The sequence below is a fragment of the Eptatretus burgeri genome, chromosome 11 (assembly GCF_056783735.1).
Source record: "Eptatretus burgeri isolate ZD-2024b chromosome 11, Ebu_testis_v1, whole genome shotgun sequence".
Lineage (NCBI taxonomy): Eukaryota > Metazoa > Chordata > Myxini > Myxiniformes > Myxinidae > Eptatretus > Eptatretus burgeri.
The window spans coordinates 68,453,933-68,475,328 of NC_140971.1; the positions used below are offsets into that span (position 1 = coordinate 68,453,933).

The window sequence follows — 21,396 nt, forward strand, 5'->3', positions numbered from 1 at the left end:
CGAGGGTCGGAGAGTCAAGAAGAGGAGAGTCGGAAGCAAAGGGTCAAGACTTCGCGGGCGGTGGAGCTGCTCGTCGTGTGCGTTGGAGTCGGAACGGAGGGGACGGAGCTGTGGAAAGGCGGCGACACCAGACGAGGGGGTGCTCGCGTCGTGCAGGAAGCTGCACCGAGGGAGGCGACAGCGCGACCTGGCCGAGGTGGAGACGTCGGCACACATAATAAAGATCCTCTATCCCCCGAGCATCAGCAACCCCCTCCTGTTCCCCCCCGCGCTGAGATAGTGCGACCAAGGGGGCCCCGTTCCCACCCCCTGCCAGGCACTGTCCACGAGGCCCGCGGGTTGCGGGGCCATCGCCGCTCCGCGTCTCATCACCAGACGGGTAGGCCCGACCCGGTCTCGGCCTCAGGCCTGCCCCATCCTTGGGGGTATTTCTTCCTTGGTTTTGGGTATGTGTTGTCGGCGCCGTCTGTGAAGTAGAATTGTATAAGTGTTGCCGTGTGCTCGGTGGTCGGTATTAGCTCTGCACTGTGTTTTCACTTTTATGTTTGCTTTTGTGTAAATGGAATTGTGTTTTCTTTTTTGTGTGCATTTGGTGAATTGTATTTGTGTGCTTCCCGTGTGCCGCGAATAAATGTGCTTTATTGTTGAACTGTTCTCCCGCTCGCTTCGTCTTTTCCTCCATTGAATCCCCATCTTGCTTCACGTAAAGGGGGTTGGTAGTGGGCTGAATACGCCCGATAATTAATCGAACCCGTCGAGGTCGACGATAACACCGCTCGGTTATTCTGATAGTACGGAACGGGTCGGCAAGTGGCCCGTGTCAAGTCGACCTGCGGCGAGGTGCGATCGCCCGGTCTACCCTCCGCGTGGGTACTTAGGTAGTTCGAATTTGGCGAGCAACCCTATCCCACGCGGGGGCTGATTGGCTCGATCGCGGTGAGACCGAAAGGTCCACCCGTGACTGGTTCCCGGCGTTAGTCCGAGAGGTCACGACTGGATTGTCCGTCCGGTGGGCGACGTGCCGCGATTCGAGTTACGTGGCCGCGCACGACGGGCGCGAAACCGCAACAATATATATATATATATATGTATGTATATACATACATATATATATATATATATATATATACACACACACAGTGCCTACAGAAAGCCAATACACCCTTTCAAAATTTTCACCTTTTGTTGCCTTATATCCTGGAATTAAATTGCATTAAATCAGACTTTTACACCTTTATTTGCACATCGTAACCCACAATGTCCAAGTGAAAAATAAATTATAAAATTTTAGAAAAATTAATGAAAAATACAAAACTAGAATATCTTGGTTGGATAAGTACTTGCCATGTGGTGAGTTTCAATTTTTCCACGGTGCAGTTTCGGAGATAAAAGTCCAAAATTTTCCCTTTTTTCAACATGGCTGCCACAGCATGTGACTTATGAAGTCATAATAATCATTAAAACATTTCGCATGAGTAGTCGCTCCAATGGCGAAAATTTTGTCAATTCGACAACCGGTTGCAGACGAAAACCGTACTCACGTTTTGTGGGGCCAAACAAATAAACAATCAAGAAAGATGTCATGCATAGCATGATACTTGCAAAATCCATAAAACAAATTTGACCTTGAAAATAAATTGGTGATTGAATTCAATGACCAAATTTATGCAAAGCCCCTTCAAATTTAAACTCAATCAGATGAAAACTGACAATTTAAAAAAATATGGTCGATGTTGACTTTGATATGTTGTTGACCTTTTGGCCTATGTTGACCTCAAAAATACTTGTTCGTTGAATTTTTTGACCTGATCTGCAAATCCTCTTCAAATTTCAAGTCAATGGGATGAAAATCGAGAATTTTAGAAATCTCACATCAGTGATTGACCTTTGGCCTATGTTGACCTTTTGACCTCAAAAGCAATAGGCTTCATGCTTATGATATGGTGAAGTGGTGAACTCCATCATGTGGTGAAGTTTCGTGAAGATCGGATTAAAATTGTGACCTGCAAGCGATTGACATGCAAATAAACAGAAAGACAGACAGACAGACAATAGACCGGGCGTAGTGGCGTGCGCCTATAATCCGGCTACTCAGAGGCTTGGGTTGGAGGATCGCTTGAGGACGGGAGCTCTACACTGGGCCACGCTATGAGAGGGTGTAGAGCAGCCTGGAATCATGGCGAAACCCAATCCTTATCCCTGTGTCGTAAGAGGCGACCAGGGTTGTGTCAGGAAGGGCATCTGGCCTAAAACCTGTGCCAAATCAGTATGCGGATAATAACAGGGGTCGCCACAGCGGATCATCCAACAGGAGCAGCCAAAAGACGAACAACAACAGACAGACAGAGAATAACGCACAAGACCAACCAATGTACTTGAAAAATCTTTGATGTTCGCAAGTACTGTAATGAAAAAAAAAAAAATCACTCATCGAGTGGAAGTGACATTTGGCAAAACGGGACGGCACTCGGTAGAGTGAATACCTCCGCCAGGCTGAACAGTTTAAATTTTGTATCCCACTGACAGGTCGGATCTGAATCTGGACCTGAAACAAAATCGAATCGGCTTGTTCTTGTCACCAACTCATCCACCTAGTTTTGTTATAACTTGTCCACAACTTTTTGAGATATCATGCAATACATTGTTTTTGGCCTCATCTTTCAATGGTGAAGAATCACTTTAAAAATTCTCAGATCTGTATTCAGATCTTCACCAGAATTTAATCAATCCGTCCTTGTCACATACCCCAAACTGTCCACCAGCACAAAGTTTCATCCAAATTCATCCATAACTTTTTGAGATATCGTGCTATATATCGTTTTTGGCCCGATCTTTCAATGGTGAAGAATCACTTTTAAAATTATAGTATCCGGATCCGGATTTGGATCTTCACCAAAATTATGCATTGCTGTCCTTGGCCGGTCACCTAAATACACATAAAATTTCAGAACGATTGCTTGAACACTGTGGCCAAAATTGAGACAGACAGACATAGACAAACAGACAAACACTGCAGACCAACGTACTTCGCGAATAAAAATTCTCGCCCAGTAACAGACAGACAAATGGACCCAAATGCAATACCAAGGGCAATGGGGCAATAATGTAACGATTAAAATAATATGTACAATATTTAACATAAAATACCAGGCAACAATTTTATACAAGAAGACAATACTACACAATAATGACTAATGCAGTGTCTCTGGAGAGACATTTCGATTCTGGTTGTTGGGTGCCAGGTTTGTGAACTTTGCGATAGAGATAAAAAGATGATTTGTAATACTGCCTACCACCGGGTGGCGCACTATGATACACATTCACAAAGAGAGAATTAGGGTCCCCCCCCCACCCTGACCCCCTACCCTGTTGGTTTGAAAATGTTTTCCTGCCAAGAGGATTCTAACGGCATGTAACATGATGGAGTTACTACTACTGGGGCCGATTCTATCAATAAACAGACAGCAGCAGAAAATCCAACTTTAGAGATTAAAACATACAGCATGATATCTCAAAACGATGTAGACAGATTATTACAAAACATGGTGGATGTGTTGGATCGGTGACAAGAACAAACCGATTATATTTTGGTTAAGGTCCGGATGTAGATCTGGCTTATCAGTGGGAGACAAAATGTAAACTATTCAGCCTGGCGAAGGTGTGCGGTCTACTGAGTGCCGTTCTTGTCATCCCACACCCGTGAAGAGAAAAGCGGGTTAAGCATTTAGTTAATGTTCGTCCATCTATCTTGTCAGTTTTATGATCATCATTTTATGATTGAAGAAGAACTTATTTAAATTGAATGATCTATTTTGAACATGTATAGGAAGACAAGTCGGTCGTTTTACTGTACTTTGGCTCAGAATTCGTCCTGACCACACATACGCAGAGCGAAGTGAGATAATTTTTTTTTATTGTCTGCCTGCCTGGCAGTGAAACAAAATAGAAAATAATTCAAAACAGCAAACTTGCTGTTTTTAAGAACATCATAAATGACATAAACAACAGGCACAAAGAACTAATGTAATGTGTTAGATAGGGTGGTGTAATAGTCACTGGAAAAATGGCGGTAAAACCCAGAATTAATTTCTTTATACACCTTTAAAACTCCTTCAACCTTTATTGTCCCCCGTTTGAGTTTGAAATGGGACTTTATGGATTTGGCCTCGATGTTCGTATCCGTGCGTGCGTGCGTCCGCAACCATATCTCAGACATGTATGAACCAATTTTATTCGTGCATGGCAACAAGACAACACATGATGGTATACATATGAACATCATTTTGTTTCGTGATGCGATCAAAGATGGCCGAATGGCGGCCATTTTCGTTGTAAACAAAAACTCGGTGACAAACACGTCCTCAACCATTTCTCGGACATGCATTTACCGATCTTGTTCAAACTTGACACACATACAACAAATGATGGCTTACATAAGCACGTCATTTAATTTTTTGAGATTAGATATAAGATGGCTGACTGATTGCCATTTTCTTACTTAAATGTTTCCCCAACCATTTCTCAGAAATGTTTTGTCCAATTTTGTTCAAACTTGGCACAAGCACAGTACATGATGGCGTACACGTGTGCCATACTTTATTTTGCGATCTGATCAAAGATGGCTGACTGGTAGACTGGCAGCCATTTTAGTTGTACAGAAATATGGCCTAGCGCTTTAACTCTGCACAGCAAAATTACTGAAACAATGGGGGCTATGACATCTTTTGTCTTTTTTACTTGTTTAAATTGAATTGTACAATTGAAGATTGTTGAACACATATCATCATTCCAAGAACCATGCAATATATATATATATATATATATATATATTAGTTACAGTTGTGGGGGTAGATGGAAGAATGTAATCGGGAATATAGCATTGTGTAGAGTTGCTTGATCCGTGGACGTGTGGGAGGAATCTCATTGTAACTACGTAGGGAACCTGTGAGCTGAAGTGTTACATGTCACCACACGGGGGATGGTGTGGTGTTAATTAGCTGAGGGAGTAAGAATAAGTTTCCCAGTATGTAATTGCCCTCTGTGATTTTTCCCTATGTTGTTATATTTCAAGATCGGTAATAAAGGTGGGGAACACTTCCCTGAAATAAGCAAACGTGCAGAAAGCCCCACCTTCAAAGGTTGACAACAAGCGAAGTCACGCCCCCGAGGGATGATTTATGGGCGTGACATCAGAAGCTAGCCAAGCAGGCAGAAAGCCCCGCCTTCCCGGGTTTGATGCGAGCAGACGACACCCTAGAGGCGGAGGAAATATATTGGCATGATCGAGGTCGAGGGGAGGCAGGTTGCACATTTTGAAAGGCAGATTGTGCATTTTAAGAGGAAGAAGGAATTGGCTTGCACATTTTGGGAGAGCCATGATCAGTAGGCTGGACATTGAGAGGCATCGGACTCAGTAGGCTTGTGCATTTTGTAGAGAGCCGTGATCAGAGTGGAGGAATGAGGCACATTGTTTGGAGAGTCGAGAGCAGAGGGTGAGCGCATGCCGAGGAGGATGACACGGCCATTGAATTTGTGTTGAGGCAATGGTGCTCGCGTGGTGAAGTAAGACGCTGGCCTTTTGCTCTTGGTCGGGACGGTAATGACGATCGGAGCACATGAAGCCGTTACACTGGGGCTTTGGGCCTTGATGTGGAATGTCGCTCGCGAGTTGCCTGGCGTGCGTTTGTCCAGCTACAAGAGAAGCGCCTCAATTCCAGTTCCACAAGGACCAGCTCTGGGCCAAGCTAAGTACAAGTATACTCGAAAGGAGGGTTTTTATTTATTTTGTTTCCACGTTATCTGTATTTGAGTTTGTGTGAGAGGTGCCTCGACTGTAGGATTTATTTATTTCATATTATTATTCATAATCTTTTGAATTCATTGTCCTTTGAAAATATTTGTTTTATTTTCATTAAATGTGTTCATTTTGAAGAAACTATATTCGTGTATTTGTCGTGAGGTTCAAGGATAAACCCCTTGTGCATCCATTTCATTCCGTGCTCCTCCACTTGTCCACTATTGCACCCCATGCCCTTCGAGCACATGTTAAAATCTCGAGGATCAACGTGTCTGCCTCCTATTAATAAGGCACCGCTCGGCAATCCCAGGGGCTGGCAGTGTTGACCGTCCATTAGTACATACATACATAAAGTATACTAGCAAGTACCACCTGCCGCTTCACCGACGGGTATACTAAGTTGGGGCGGGGGGAGAAAGGGAGGGTGGAGAAAAAGACGGGGGAGAGAGAGAGTGGAGAGGAGGTTGGATAACCACCGTTCGGATATTTCTGGAGATTACCATTGTTGAGACATAACCACCATCCAGAGAGAGAGCGAGAGAGCGAGAGAGCGAGAGAGCGAGAGAGCGAGAGAGCGAGAGAGCGAGAGAGCGAGAGAGCGAGAGAGCGAGAGAGCGAGAGAGCGAGAGAGCGAGAGAGCGAGAGAGAGAGAGAGAGAGAGAGAGAGAGAGAGAGAGAGAGAGAGAGAGAGAGAGAGAGAGAGAGAGAGAGAGAGAGAGAGAGAGAGAGAGAGAGAGAGCGAGAGCGAGAGAGAGAGCGAGAGAGAGAGCGAGAGAGAGAGAGAGAGCGAGAGAGGGAGAGAGAGAGAGAGCGAGAGAGAGAGCGAGAGAGAGAGAGCGAGAGAGCGAGAGAGCGAGAGAGCGAGAGAGCGAGAGAGCGAGAGAGCGAGAGAGCGAGAGAGAGGTGTGGGAGGAGGATTCTGCACTGTATTAGGAGGGGGTGGAGCAAGGGTGGGACAAAGAGAGAGAGGGTTGGGGGTAGGGGAGTAAGCAGAGAGAATATGTTATGCTTAATGAACAACAGACGTGCGCGCGTGCGTGCACGCGCACATGGAAAAATTTGGCTCTCTAATTAAGAAAACATTAATACAGCAAACGGCTTGGAAATCGGGTGTTGTCAAATATATTTTGCTTTGAAACACACAAAGAGAAACCATAAAACTTTTATAAAGCACACCCCATTCATATAAAATAACCAATTCCTTTAAAAACAGTCACAAGGACAAAGGAAAACGTGATCACTTGGACGCTGCTGAGGTTAAAAGTTAAAACCTCCACCACCCATCATCATAAGATACGGGATGAAACTGTGCCACCACAGTTCCCAGAACCAAGCATGCAGGCATGCACACAAACCCACGGAGAGTCCCTTTACAGATCCAAATCTACAACAATGTACAACGTCCGTGTGTGCTGTCTACGTACCTCTCCTTGTAGCAACTGCCGACTGTACATCCCAATCGGGACATAAACTGCACCACTATCGACTGTAGTAGTGTAGTGTAGTGCGCTTGGCAAGTAGCCATTGAAATGGTGGATAAGGAACGGCTGGCTTGGCAAGTGATGGCAAGCTGATTGATAATGGCACATACCTGCAAAAAACGAAACCACCTATTTCTTAACATTTTTGGATTTCACTCCAGATTTTGAGTTATTTAGTCCACATGATCTGATCCTCCAAACTCCATGAGAGAAGATTGAGGAAAATCTCATCATATAATGCACGATATTGCTCAAAGCTTCTAATTTGAAAATGATAGCACTTAAAAAAGTGATGTATGCAGCAATTCTTGGGTATGTAGCAGCCTTTTCCAACTCGAGGCATTGTTGAGCAGGCCAAACAAAATAGAAAATTAAGACCCCAGCGAGGGAGCGCAAGGTGACCAAAGATGCATGGAGTTTTCCAAATATACACCTGATAAAGGATGTAATTAAATATGGCCGTTAATTATCTTCAAAAGGGGTGTTTCAATTAACCCAAACACCCAATTTTCACTCATGCACTCTCTTGGAGTTCCCTTCGTTTGCATGCATAGTTTCAGGCTGCTAGGTTTCATGGTTTTGGAGTTAAGGAGGAGACACACTAGCTGAGACTCTGACACTATATATTGTTGTGGATTCTCACCACTCCAGCATGCGGGCGACCGCTTTTAGCTAAAATCGGCCGCGTGCCCGCCGACCGTGGCAATCCAGTCGCAGCTTTCGGATCAACGCCGAAATCCAGCTGCGGGTGTTTTTAACCACACCATAAATCAGCCAACTCTTCTGTCCACGCGTGACAGGGTCGATCGCCGAATTGTCGATTTACCTAATTATTCGCGCAGATAGAAATGCCGGGGATTTACACCTCGACGGGACCCGTACGGACACAAGCCGCTTTAAGCAGCTCACGCCGTTTGCAGAGCGGTTTTTTTTTTTTTTGTATACCTTGGTCGAGGCTCGTATGAGAGCTAACACACAACTCACAGCAAGGAGGCATGAGACAAGAGGGGCGGGAGTGGAAGGGACAAAACAGTGGGGAACAGATACATTAGGTGAACTGTGGAAGGGAGAGGGATGGGGATGGGACGGAGAACATGGCGAAGAGAAGATGGACATTTCAGGGACTTTCAGGAAGGAAAGCAGGAGAAATGAAGGAAGTGGGCTTGGGTGGATTATCGGGGGTAGAAAAGATCGAGGATTTGGATGGGGGAAGATAAGAGGTGGTGGTGAACAGCTGTTTTGAAAGCCTGGAGGGAAGAATGGGAAAGAATAGAGTGAGGAAGTTTATTCCAAAGGCGGGAAAAAAGAGGAATGAAAGAGTGAAGATGAGCAGTGATTCGTGATTTTGGTAGTTTTACCAGAAGGGGGTTGTTGGCGGACCTTGAGCGTCCTGTGGAAATGTGGTGGGGACAAATCGCAGAGAGAGCAGGGGGGGCAAGGCTGGAGAGGAGTCGGTAGAAGACAGAAAGACCACCGACCAGCCTGCGGTGATTGAGTGAGAGGCCCAAAGACTCAGCTTCATTGCGGGAGATGCCGATGATCTTAAATGCCCTGGTTTCGACAGCGTGAAGCTGAGAAAGGTGGGAGGCAGGAGCACCAGCCCAGAGGGGAGAGCAGTACTCCATCAGGCTACGGACAAAAGCTTTGTAAGTGGTCAGGAGCTCAAGAGGGCCGAGGAAGGACTTAGCACGACGGAGGATTCCCAGTCAGCGACTGGCTTTTGAGGCGAGTTTGGAAATGTGACTTTCCCAGGAAAGGTCATGGCAGATAGTGAGACCTAGAAGCTTGAAAGAAAAGACTTCTTCCAGAGGATTGTTGAGAAAGTGGATGGGGGGGTTTTGTAAACGGTCCTTTCGAAGAGACATAGTGAGAGTGTGAGATTTGTCTGGATTGAAAGACATGTTCCACGTGTTGGACCAGTTTGTGATTTTATCCAGATCTGCACTGAGCGAAGAAGCTGCTGCTTGCCGGTCTGAGGGATGACAGATGGTACGGCAGAGGGTGGAGTCGTCGGCAAAGAGAAATAGAGGATTTTCCAGAGAGTCCGAGAGATCATTGATGAAAACCAGAAAAAGAACAGGGCCCAGAACGCTACCTTGAGGAACTCCAGCCTGCACAGGAAGAGGGGATGAAAGAACTCCATTTAGGGCCACACGTTGACTGCGACAGGAGAGGAAGTCTGTGAGCCATGAGTGGAGATGGCCTTGAATACCATGGGAAGAGAGTTTGGTGAGTAGGGCAGGGTGCCAGACTGTGTCAAAAGCACGTGATATGTCCAGGGATACGGCTCGGATTTCCTGTCTGGCATTGAGGACCTCCATCCATTGATGGGAGAGCAGAAGCAGCATATCCAGGGTAGAGTGACCTGGTCTGAAACCAAATTGATGATTGGAAATCAAGCCATTGGAGAAGAGGAAGGATTTCATGTCTGAAGCGATGATGGATTCCATCACCTTGCTGATGATTGGGAGAAGGCTGATTGGTCTGTAGTTACAGGGATCTGTTTTTGCACCTTTTTTATGCAGGGCAGTGATGTTAGCAAATTTCCAAGCAGATGGCAGATGACCTTGGGCAAATGAGAGGGTGAATAGAACAGAGAGAGGGTGAGCAAGAGCAGAAGAGCAGGCTTTGAGGACATGTGGGCTGATGCCGTCTGGACCGGTTGCAGAATCTGACTCGAGGTTTGAAAGCAAGCTCTCCACCTTGTTAGGAGAAAAGGACACAGAGTCCAGGGACAGTTGGGTGCGACTGGGTAAAGTGGGTAGAGATAGTGATGGGTTTAGGACACAAGATTTAGCTGCAAACACCGAGTTTAGACATTCAGCTTTATCACGTGTGGAATCAGCAGTGCGGCCATTTGAGGTAAGGGAGGGGATGGAGGGGGAACATACACCAGAAACAGATTCGATTAAACGCCACCAGGATTTTGAGGAGGGAGAGAGGTTTGAGAGTTCAGACTTGAGATGAGAAAGATGTTGTTTTCTGGCTCTCCTGAGGGTAGATACACACTTGTTCCGAGCTTTGTGGAAATAACTGAGATTGCCCTCAGTTGGGTTTGCTTTCCATGAGGCAAAGGCAAGTTGTTTCAGGACAACTGCCTCGCCACAAGCTTCAGTAAACCAAGGGCGGGAGGAAGGGTAAGACAACTGAACACGAGAGGGGATAAATCTGTGCATGAGGGAGAGCAAGTTTCTTTGAAAGAATTCCCAGGATGAGTTGATGTTTGAGAAAGTAGTGATAGGAGACCAGTCTGTAAGTTTGATGGCTGCTCGGAGACCCTGCCAGTCGGCTTGAGTGAAATGCCAGACTCGACGGCGGTGAGGTGGTTCTCTGATAACAGCCAGAGAGATGTCCACTTTGACAAGGACGTGGTCAGAAGAACCAATTGGAGCGAAGGAAGAGCAGCAGATATTGTCAGGGAAATTTGTCAAAATCAGATCCAGAAGAGATGGAGTACCATTGGTTGAGATCCGGGTCGGGAAGTTGACCGATTGAGTCAGTCCCAATGAGTCGCAGAAAGCTTTTGCTGAGGTGCCATGGCAGGTGAGAGAGGTACCCACACTGAGCCAACTGGCGTGATGACAATTGAAGTCACCACATAAGAGGAAGAGAGAGTTTGGATGAGAAGATAGAAGATGGTCCATGTTTTCGGATAGTGAGGTGTAGATGGAGTCATCACTGTTCGGTGGACGGTACAGTACACATATAAACATGAGGTGGGAGTGGAGGGGAAGCCGAAGCCAGAGGTATTCCTGGGGGTGTGGGGGAGTGAGAGCAGTGCATGGAGAGTGAGGAATAGAGTCTTTGATGAAGAGAGCAACACCTCCACCAGGACGAGGCTCAGGTCTGTCATACCGTAAGAGGGAGGTTTATTATTGCGTAGCCCCGTCAGACTCGATTAACTTATCAGCTATTAAAAACCAGCTATTATTCCGAACGCAATTACGGCAGCTCAATGGAGGAAGGGATGCAACGAGCAGGTGAATATTCAAACAATGACATTTATTCATACACGTATGCAAGCAATGGGGGTAAGGGACAAGACACGAGCAAAAAGACCTACAGCTGTTCTATTACGTAATGTACAGGCACTTAACAGTTCTACTTATAGGACAAGGCGCCCCAGACTTCCTACAAATCGCCTACATAAATGCACCAAACCACGCCTCCCGAGCTTCATTTGTTTACGCACGAAAAATTAAGGTTGGATACTTTTTGAACACACCTCGTATGCATAACGTACACAGAACGTTTCGATAACATATAGATAACTTATATCAACGATTGCCGAGTGTGTTGTCGGCGTTCAAACCTCTGCCCAATGATAGTCTAACTTATGCATAACGCGGCAGCATATCGCCAACGATCACGTGGTGTAGGCTATTAATAGGCTGCGGCTCGACTATTCAAATCATAACCGCACTAGATATCGAAGTGTCAAGCTGCTGTCACACCTTGGCGTTTTAGCCAGCGTATGCCGACGTATGAAAAATTTGCCGAATACGCTGGCACACGTCGAATACGTTATGGGTAAGTTTTGTATACGTTAAGAGCACGCTGAAGCACACTGGCATACGTCGTTGTAGGCAGAGTACGTCGACAAATTTTCAGCATGTTGAAAATTTTTCGACGTATGCCAGCCTATGACACACGTTCCGCATACGCTGGCCATAAGTTGTAGGCACGTTACGCGATCGTTGACACACGTTACTTGTAAGTTACTTATAAGTCAAAACACGTCGAGGTAATGGTTAGCGTCATTGTTCCAGACTCCCTGGTTTTTTTTTTTTTTCTTCGGTATGATGGTGATGTTGACACTTTGATTGAGTGCAGTTATGATTTAAATCGTTGAGCGGAAGCCTATTAATTATATTATATTATAACCGCACTAGAAATCGAAGTGTCAACATCACCGTCATACCGAAAAAAAAACCAGGGAGTCTGGAACAATGACGATAACCATTACCTCGACGCGTTTCGACTTATAAGTAACTTACAAGTAACGTGTATCGACGTGTGTCAACGATCGCGTAACGTGCCAACAACACGTTACTCATAGGTTAGAAATAAGTTTTGCGTATGCTAAACATTACCTCGACGTGTTTCGACTTATGAGTAACTTACAAGTAACGTGTGTCGACGTGTGTCAACGATCGTGTAACGTGCCTACAACTTATGTCCAGCGCATGCGGAACGTGCGAGTCATACGCTGGCATACGTCAAAAAATTTCAAGCATGGAAAATTTGTCTAACAGCTCGGCGTACTACGACATGTGCCAGTGTTTTAGACAAATTTTTCATACGTCGGCATACGTTGGCTAAATCGTCAAGTTGTGACAGGGCCTTTACTCCGGAGATGCCTCCACGGAGAACCATGCTACGGTATTGCCATTGAAGCTTGTAGAGCGCTCCAAGCAAGCACTCCAACGGAACGGTTGAAGAAAGTTTTAAAAACGAACCATTTAATGTTTTTTATACCGATCTATCAATGTCGAAATGATGGATCGTATAATGAAAGAATATCATCCAAATAGGGGAAACGTCGAAATAAAATTGCACATTTTCAGAGAGCAAGCCACCACCCTAGGGATCGCATGACAATGCAGGGCGAAATGCAGGTGATTAGGGCCAAAACTGTTCAGTCGATCAGTATCTCTAGTGACAGTGCGAATACTTTTGCCATGTCTGGCCATGGCTTGCAAACAAACAACCAAGCAGCTGGAATAGTGCTAGCAAAGTGGCTTCAGCTCTCAAGTCAGCATTCCAACAAAACCCTTAATAAGTAACAGCTGGTTTGGAAAGCGACAATAGTGACGCCAATGGGTCATATAAACACCATGTACCTGGAGATGCCCAGAATATTGAGCAACGTCCGAATTGGATATGTGAACACTTTTTTTTTTTAGCAGTTGAAACTACTGCTGAAGTCAAGAAAGAAGTTTAAATTTTGAAATTCGGTTCAGATTAAGAGATTCTGGAGGTTATGGCATGTGCAGAAATGAAATAAAGCCACAAATGCTGGTGTCTCGGGGCGTTTATTGGCATTGTAATGTATCTAGTGATTCGTAGGTATGATGATCAGGCATTCAATGATATGTGTGAGGAAAGTGAAAAAAAAACTTTATCGTTAAGAAATTGTTGCGGCCTGTTCCAAGTCAAGGCATTGTTGAGCAGGCAAAAACAATGGTGAATTAAAACACTGCGAGGTGACCAAGGATAATGCCTTGGTAAAGGATAATTAAATAAGAGATGAGGGAGAACAACTTTATTTCACCAAATGTAATTTAAACACAAGGAATGTGTCTTGGTGTTGGTCATACATATAATCACAATAAATCATACACCTCAGAAAAGTCAACCAGAATACATCAGACGATAAAACTGAATTCAAAATAAACTCAAGCTACACCAACAACAAAACAATCACTCAATACACAACATCACAAGCACAACAAAGTCAAAAATTGACAAAATTAGAATGATACAATACCTCGTGTTCACCCTCCTCTCCCCCCCCCCCCCCCGCAAAAAAAGTCAGCAGAAACAGAACACCGCTATTTATATAGTAATGGAGTTGGACAGCGCAATAATTGTAGCACTTGACATCAAAGCTGCATTTGATAGAGTGTGGCACAAGGGTTTTCTGGTCAAGCTGGTTGCTAATGGAGTTGGAGGGCAGCTGTTACATTGGTTATCCAGCTACTTGATGGACAGACCTATCCAGGTAGTGGTTAATGGACAAACATCAAACCAACTCTAAATAATGCATCAGTACCTCAAGGATCAATTATTGGGCCCACCTTGTTTCTAGTCTACATTAACGATCTGTGCGACAACCTGCATAAGCCTACCTGCCTCTATGCTGATGATGGTACCATCTACTGCCTGCTGGATGAAGTGAATGCCACCATTTCTCTGAGTGAAGACCTACAGAAGATCTACGAGTGGGGACAGAAATGGAATGTCCTGTTTGCTACTGAGAAATGCAAGGTTATGTCTCTCAGTGGACAACTACCAAGTGAACATCCTCCAGAATTCTTCATGGGTGGCAAGCCCTTGCAGCATCTACAGTACACGAGCTTGACATACTTGGAGTCAGGTTCTCCCGGAGCTTGGGTTTCCAGTCTCATGTGAACTCCATCGCCATTTGAGCTGGACAAAGAGTGAATGCCTTTCACAGTATTGCTCCATACTTGGATCCGCTTGGCCGAGCCCAAGTGTACAAAGCTCTTGTCCGAAGCACAATGGAATGTGCTCCCCTCATATGGATGTTTGCAAGTGCCTTGTATCTTAAAGAGCTGGATGATGTGCAACGTCATGCTGTACGTATCATCAAGGCCCCTCCACAGGAATTGAATATCGATCCCCTACCACACAGGAGAACTGCAGCAGGCCTGAGTCTGATGTACACACTGTACACAGAAGAAGTTCCAGCAGTTCTGAAGACCATGCTACCTCTATCATGGATTCCATCAAGATTCACCAGAGCAAGTGCTTCCTTTGGAAGCTATGCTGTGCAGTGTCTTACTGGCAAGATGGAGAGTGGTCAGTGGTCACTGGTCACTTGTTCAGTATGACCGCAATAATACCAGTGTGAAATAGTTTTCCAGATGCTACTGTAGGTCACCCAACAACATCCGGGATCAAGACTTTCTGCTCCAGAGCACACAAATATCTTAAAGTCTAATACAGTATACTTATGATAATGTTGTTTTGTATATACGATTCTATCACCTTGTTTTTCTTATTGTTATTCGCTCATTTGTATTTTTGATACTCTGTGCTTTCATGGTACAAGTGGGCACTGTTTTTGTTTTTTGCAGTGCTTATCCATATATTTAAATAAATAAATAAAAAAACTACCTGAGGGGAAAAAAACTATTTCTGGAGCGATTTGTCCAACACATAAGTGACCTCTATCGCTATCCAGATGGCAAAAGCTGCAACAGGACATTAGCTAGATGTGAGGCATCAGAGACTATCCTCCGTGATCTATTCACAGTCCGCTCTGTATAAATTGAAGCCAAAGAAGGCAACACACATCCAACTGTCCTACCAGCAGTGCACAGAACCCTCTGGAGCCGAAGCTTCTGTTGCTGGGTGCAGCTGCTATACCACACACACAGAGAAAAAGTCAAAACACTTTCCATAATGGCCCGATAAAACTGTGAAGGCCAAACTTCTTTCGCTGCCGCAAGAAGTAGAGGCGTTACTGAGCTTTCCTAATAATAATAATAATAATAATAATAATATCTGTGTTGTGGTCCCACATTAAACTACTGGTAATGGTTGTACCTAGAAGTTTAAAGCAGTCAACAATTTCAATAACTTCATCATTGATTGATGGTAAGAGGGTCAACTGAACTTTTTGTCCTATGAAAGTCAACAACCATCTCCTTAGTCTTTGCAGTATTCAGCTCGAGGTTGTTGTGTTTGCACCATGACACAACCCCATTAACTTCCTGAAGGTATTCTGACTCATCAGAATTCACGATAATACCCACGATGACCGTGTTGTCAGCAAACTTCACGAGCTGCACAGACTCATGATGAGACACCCAATCATTGGTGAAAAGGGAATGGAGATGAGGTAACAGCACAGACCCTTGTGGAGCACCAGTAATCAAGACAATTGTTTTGGATAACTTATCGTTTAATTTTACTGTTTGTGATCGGTTAAGGAGAAAATACAAAATCAGTAGCAAATTGATGGAGGAAGGCCAAGCGACTAGATTTTATATATTAAAAAAAAAGTTGCTGAGTGACAATGGTATTAAAAGCAGAACTAAAATCAATAAAAAGAATACAAGCATAACGATTTGAAAATTCAAGATGTTGAAGAACAAAATGAAGAACTAAGACAACAACATGATCAACCGAAGGATTTCCCCACTCGGCAAACTGAAGAGGATCAAGCCGACAGGTGGTAATAGACTTAAGGTGCTTGAGAACCGAATGCTCAAACACCTTCATCACCACCGATGTGAGAGCCACGGGTCTATAATCGTTGAACGTTGTCATCTTCGATTTCTTTAAGACGGAGATAATAATTAGAATATTTAAAACAAAGAGGCACTATGGACTGTTGCAAAGAACTGTTGAAAATACAAGCAAAACAGAGGAGAGCTGTTGTGAACAATGCTTAAGAGTTGCAGTAGAAACACCATCAGGACCAGCTGCTTTTCTGATATTCTGTTTCCTAAAATGATGCCTCACCTCAGCCTCCTCCACAGTAAATCAGCAACCAGGAAAGAAACTGTAACAGGTGCAGTATTCTGGTGATCAAAGCGGCAGAAGAACTCGTTCAACTTGTCGGGAAGCTTGGGGTCTTCAACATTTGTGACACGATTCTTCTCCTTATCAAGAGAAATATTCCAAAGACCTTGCCAAACAGCTCGAGCATTATTAGTTAAGAACTGGTTCTCCAGCTTCTATCTACATTCTAATTTTGCCCTGCGAATCTCCCTCTGCACATCATATTTAGCTTTCTTGTACAGAACTCGATCGCTGCTCTTGTGCGCTGCTTCCTTTACTTTCAGCTTTGCCCGAAGACCACTTTTAAACCACAGTTTGTCATTTGCCCATGATTTGATCTTCTTGGTTGGGATGCAGAGGTCTTCGTAAAGATGAACATACGACATGAACACATCAGTGTACTCGTGCAAGTCAACACAGGCACCAGCAAAAGAGGCCCAATCAGTACAATCAAAGCAACCTTGTAATTGTTGAATGGAATCCTGGTCCCATCATTTAACAATGTGAATTTTCGGTTTAGCAGTTTTAAGATTTTGCCGGTAAGACGGTATCAGGTAAAATCATGGAGTGATCAAAAGAGCCGAGCGGGGTACAAGAAACAGGATGATAAGCATCGTGGAACGTACTATAGCACAGATCCAGCGTTTTACCCTCTCTGGTCGAACACTTTACTTGCTGTTCATACTCGGAAGCTCTGATTCCAATATAGCGTGGTTAATGTCTCTGAGAACGAGACCATGATAATCAGGGAAAGAGTTCTCAATTGAAATCACATGATCAGCAAGCACCCCGATGGAAGTCTGAGCATGTGCCTGTGGAGGAATGTCACCAGCCACCAATACAAGTGAGAACTCTCGAGGCATGTAATACAGTCTGCACTTGGTGGTTAGTGTTTCAATATGAGAGGTGCAAAGCATGGATAAAACACTGCCATCATTGCACCACCTTTGGTTTATCATAAAACGCACTCCAACTCCCTTGGATTTATCAACACAATCAAATAAACGATCGGCTCTATCGTGTGTGCAACCAGGCAGAAGAACAGCAGAATCGAGGATGGAAGGGTCAAGCCATGTTTCAGTGAAGTAGTACATGGAACAATCCTTAAAATCCCACCTCGGTTGCACCAAATATAATAGTTTGTCGATTCTGTTCTTCAAGGAATGAACATTGGACAAAAACATAGCAGGAAGTGGAGGGCGAAGAGAATGTGTACGAAATCGTATCAATGCGCCTGTACGTTTTCCCCTCTCTTTCCCTCCATCGTCTTTGAGGACATGGTCGGCAATGAACTAGAGTGTGCAGCCGCTCCCCCTCAAGACTCCAGCAGGTGAACACAGAAGTATGGGCTTGTACTCACAATCCATCCCATCACGAATACGAATCAAAACATCTCTATCATACTTGTACAGGCAGACACCAGGATCAGGTATTTCCTGATCACACCCAACACCGAGTCGCTATAAATCAGCGCCATGATGTAGATAAATGAACATTACATTTTTCGGCACCATAAGTCCATTAAATATCTTCAAAAGGGGTGTTTACATTAACTCCGACAACTAATTTTCATTAACGCACCACCTTCGAGTTCACCGAGTATGCCTGCAAAGTTTGGGGCCACGAGCTCCAGATTTTTAAAAAACAATTCTTAAAATTATTTTATTGAAATTGAAGTGCAGGAGGGCCTTGCTGTTTGTGGATTTCCCCTTCGTGGAATCACTTTATCATGATGAATTTATTGACAGAGATGCCAACTTTTGGAAATCAGAATTAGGGAGGATTTGCAACCGACACCAAATAATGTGCGCGAAGCGCACATCTTGAGCGCGGAGCGCTCGACCCTTCCGGCGGGGTCTAGGGCCTGCCTTAGGGCCCTGGAAGCTCTGGGGTTCTAGACGCTCTCTAGTGCCCTCTGAGCCCTATTTTGGAGCATTTAACATGTTAAGAATTCCCACTTTTTGAACAAAAAAAGGGGAAAATTGTGCACTTTTTAATGTTACATGTATGTTAATATTAGTAAGTTAGGGGACAATCAAAGATTAACAAAAAGCACAAAAGAAGCAATATTTTTCTTACCTTACTGGCTGGTACTACTGCTGCTTGCTTTTTCCATGGCAGCTTTGCTGAGTGACAGCTGTGTGGCTCTTTTAGCCCTTCTGATTATGTCTTTGCTGTATTCTCTCTGGTAGCAAGGGGTGCTATGAGCTAGTTTTTCAATTAAGAGAGCTTCCAGGGTTTTGACACTCAAATTGGGACGAAATTCAGTATGATTCTTCCGTACAAGACTGAGTGCCCGCTCACATGATGCGTTCGAATGAGGAATGACCAAGATTCCCTTCATCACTTTGCTCAAATTAGGATACTTCTTGGCACCAGTGCAGGGATCTGTGAGCTGTGAAATCTGATGCCACTGCTCATCCACTCTCACTGTCTCAGTAGCAATTGTAGCTATGGAGGCGTCTGCCTGGTAGTGAGCGAATTCACTCTCAAGACTGTCTATGTCACTATCACCGCCACTGAACAGACAGGGGAATTTCTTGATGAAAAACTCCACACAGTCAAACCCCACTTCTTGGTGTAGCTTAACATCCAGCACCTGAGCATGCTTGGCTAATTCATCATCTAGCGGCCAGGTTTTGAAGATGTAATTGCAGGCTTTCACATAATATGAGCGAACTGCACTGAAGAAACCTTGGATGTCTGACTCACTCAGGGTGAAGGTGGATTTCTTGAGACTCCTTTGTTCCATTATATACAGTTTGGCATCGTTCCCAATCATGAGGTCCTCATCATTCTTCTGATGATTTCTGTCAGAGAAGGGTACATTTACCAGAGCAACCGATGACACCGATGGTTTCAAAAACCGTACAAAGATATCTTTCAGAAGACCATTCAATTCTCCGTGCAGGAGATGAATACAGGGTTCGTCTCTTTGGAGCAGAAGATTCCCCTTCTCAAAAAGCTTGTTAGCATATCGAAGGAAGAAACAATAGAGTTTTGTTTGTGGAGACAAGAACATCCTGTTGACACGTTTTTCTCTAGATTCCTGCACAGTGTTTGAGGAAGATGCGCTTTTAGTTGTAGAACTCGTAGTACACTTAGCCGCAGGGCGATCACACTTGCGTTTACTGCCAGCAGAAGAGGTCAGACTCGTAGTACCAGATCCAATTTTACGTTTGAGGAGAGAGCTTGAGGTAGGTGCAGCCAAGGAAGAAGACCTCTGATTCGAAGGTTTTGCTGAGCTTCTATCAAGTGATTTGGCAAAAGCAGAACTTAACTTGGGTCCTTCTTTGCCTGTAGATGGGACTATCACAGTCTTTCTCGACTCTGAAGGGATCTGCTTTGTAGATGAACGTGATGAAGGGCCGGTGATGCTACCTGCTCTCAGCATTGGTTTTGGTGCTGTCCCTGCTGTCTTCTTCGCAGCAGATACTGCAGTGGTAGTGGTGAATGCTGCTCCACTAGTGCTTGATCCTGCAGTGCCAGTACTGGCAGTAGATACAGTGCCGTCCTTCTTGCTCGTTGTTAGAGTGTTGGCTACAGTTGGTTGCATTTTTCTTCGTACTTCTTCTTTGAAGAAGAGGCGAAGTGGCTCCCACTGTTCAATCAGCCTGTCTAGGCACTGACCAAGGGACAGCCACCTTGTTGCGACATGCTTCAGAATCTTGTGTGTCGAGGCATCACAGAGTTCTTGCAGTGCTTTCACTCCTTTGACGCGTTTACTACTTTTGTCCAAGTAGTAGTAAATATCGATGAGAAAGTCATCTAATTCAATGGGTAAGGCCTGAGCCGCCTTCTTGGCCGTATTGTGCATCATATGGCAAGGGCATCCCATGATGTAGCACTCTGGATTTTGTTTGTGGATATAAGCAGCGACTCCTTTGTGCTTGCCCACCATGACAGAGGCATTATCAGCACAAAAGGAAACACAATTTCCCCACGGAATTTTCCTGTCACTGAACTCATGATCAAGCAGTTTGAAAATGTTTTCTCCAGTGGAATCTTGTTTGCACGCAGGCAAACTTAGCAAACCTTGCTTCACAATCCCAGCACTGTTGTCATAGTACGAAATCAGGACAGGATATAGCTGGGCCTCACCACTGTCATTGCTACCGTCTGTAGCTCGGCTAAATGGAGCTAGTCTAGCAATATCGGCAATAGATGAAGCAGTAACATTTGACAACTCACCAATTATTGCTGAAGTTTTTGTTCTTGCACATCCATACTTTGAAGCAACTTTTGAATCTGGAAACATCTTTTGAAATAGAGGTCCAGCATGATCTGAGACTGATATGGGCAAGTTATGTTCCACAATAAATCCACTAAAGAGAAGTTCTGCTCGGGTAACATCCTCTTCCTCGCTTGTCCCTTGTTTGGTGAAATAATTCAGAAGTGTACCGGGACTCGTGCTCGAAGATCTCTCCTTTGCAATGTCTGTGTGCCGTTTGCTTCCAACGTGCTTCCGAATATCATCGCGACCTCCGTGCTCAACTGAAATATCAACGCTGCATACTGTACAATACGCATGATGAATTCCTCTTTCAGACTTTCGAATACACGGGTATTGGAGACTGTATTCGGTCTTGTACTTCTGAGACCATTTCTTGGTCTTCGTAAGCTTCTTTTCTGCCATTTCGTAATCGTAGAACTCTAGCGGCTGTTAAACACCGCACGGTGGTCGCGACCGCCGGGCTGGTACGGGGCCCAGCTGCATGCAGTGAGCGTATCGCATGCATATACACTGTGCATACATACCGCATGCACTGTATTGCACACACCGCATGCACTAAATCTCAGTGCATGATCGCATAAGCGAGATCCAGACCCAATGTTTCGCTGCTCCTCATTTGAATTTGCAAT

At 44.7% G+C, this 21,396-nt stretch overlaps 1 protein-coding gene across 2 annotated transcripts in view; it reads right to left on the reverse strand.

Moving 5' to 3' along the window:
• LOC147017294 (uncharacterized) overlaps positions 1–21,396 on the reverse strand; it is a 134,541-nt gene that overhangs the window by 109,552 nt on the left and 3,593 nt on the right. For both annotated transcript variants that reach the window (XR_015049735.1, XM_085847929.1), the window contains exon 2: positions 7,222–7,388. Coding sequence is in view for 1 of the 2 variants with exons in the window: in XM_085847929.1 (XP_085704055.1) it covers positions 7,222–7,388 (167 nt within the window). In the remaining variant the exon portion in view is untranslated. The remainder of the gene's footprint in view (positions 1–7,221; positions 7,389–21,396) is intronic.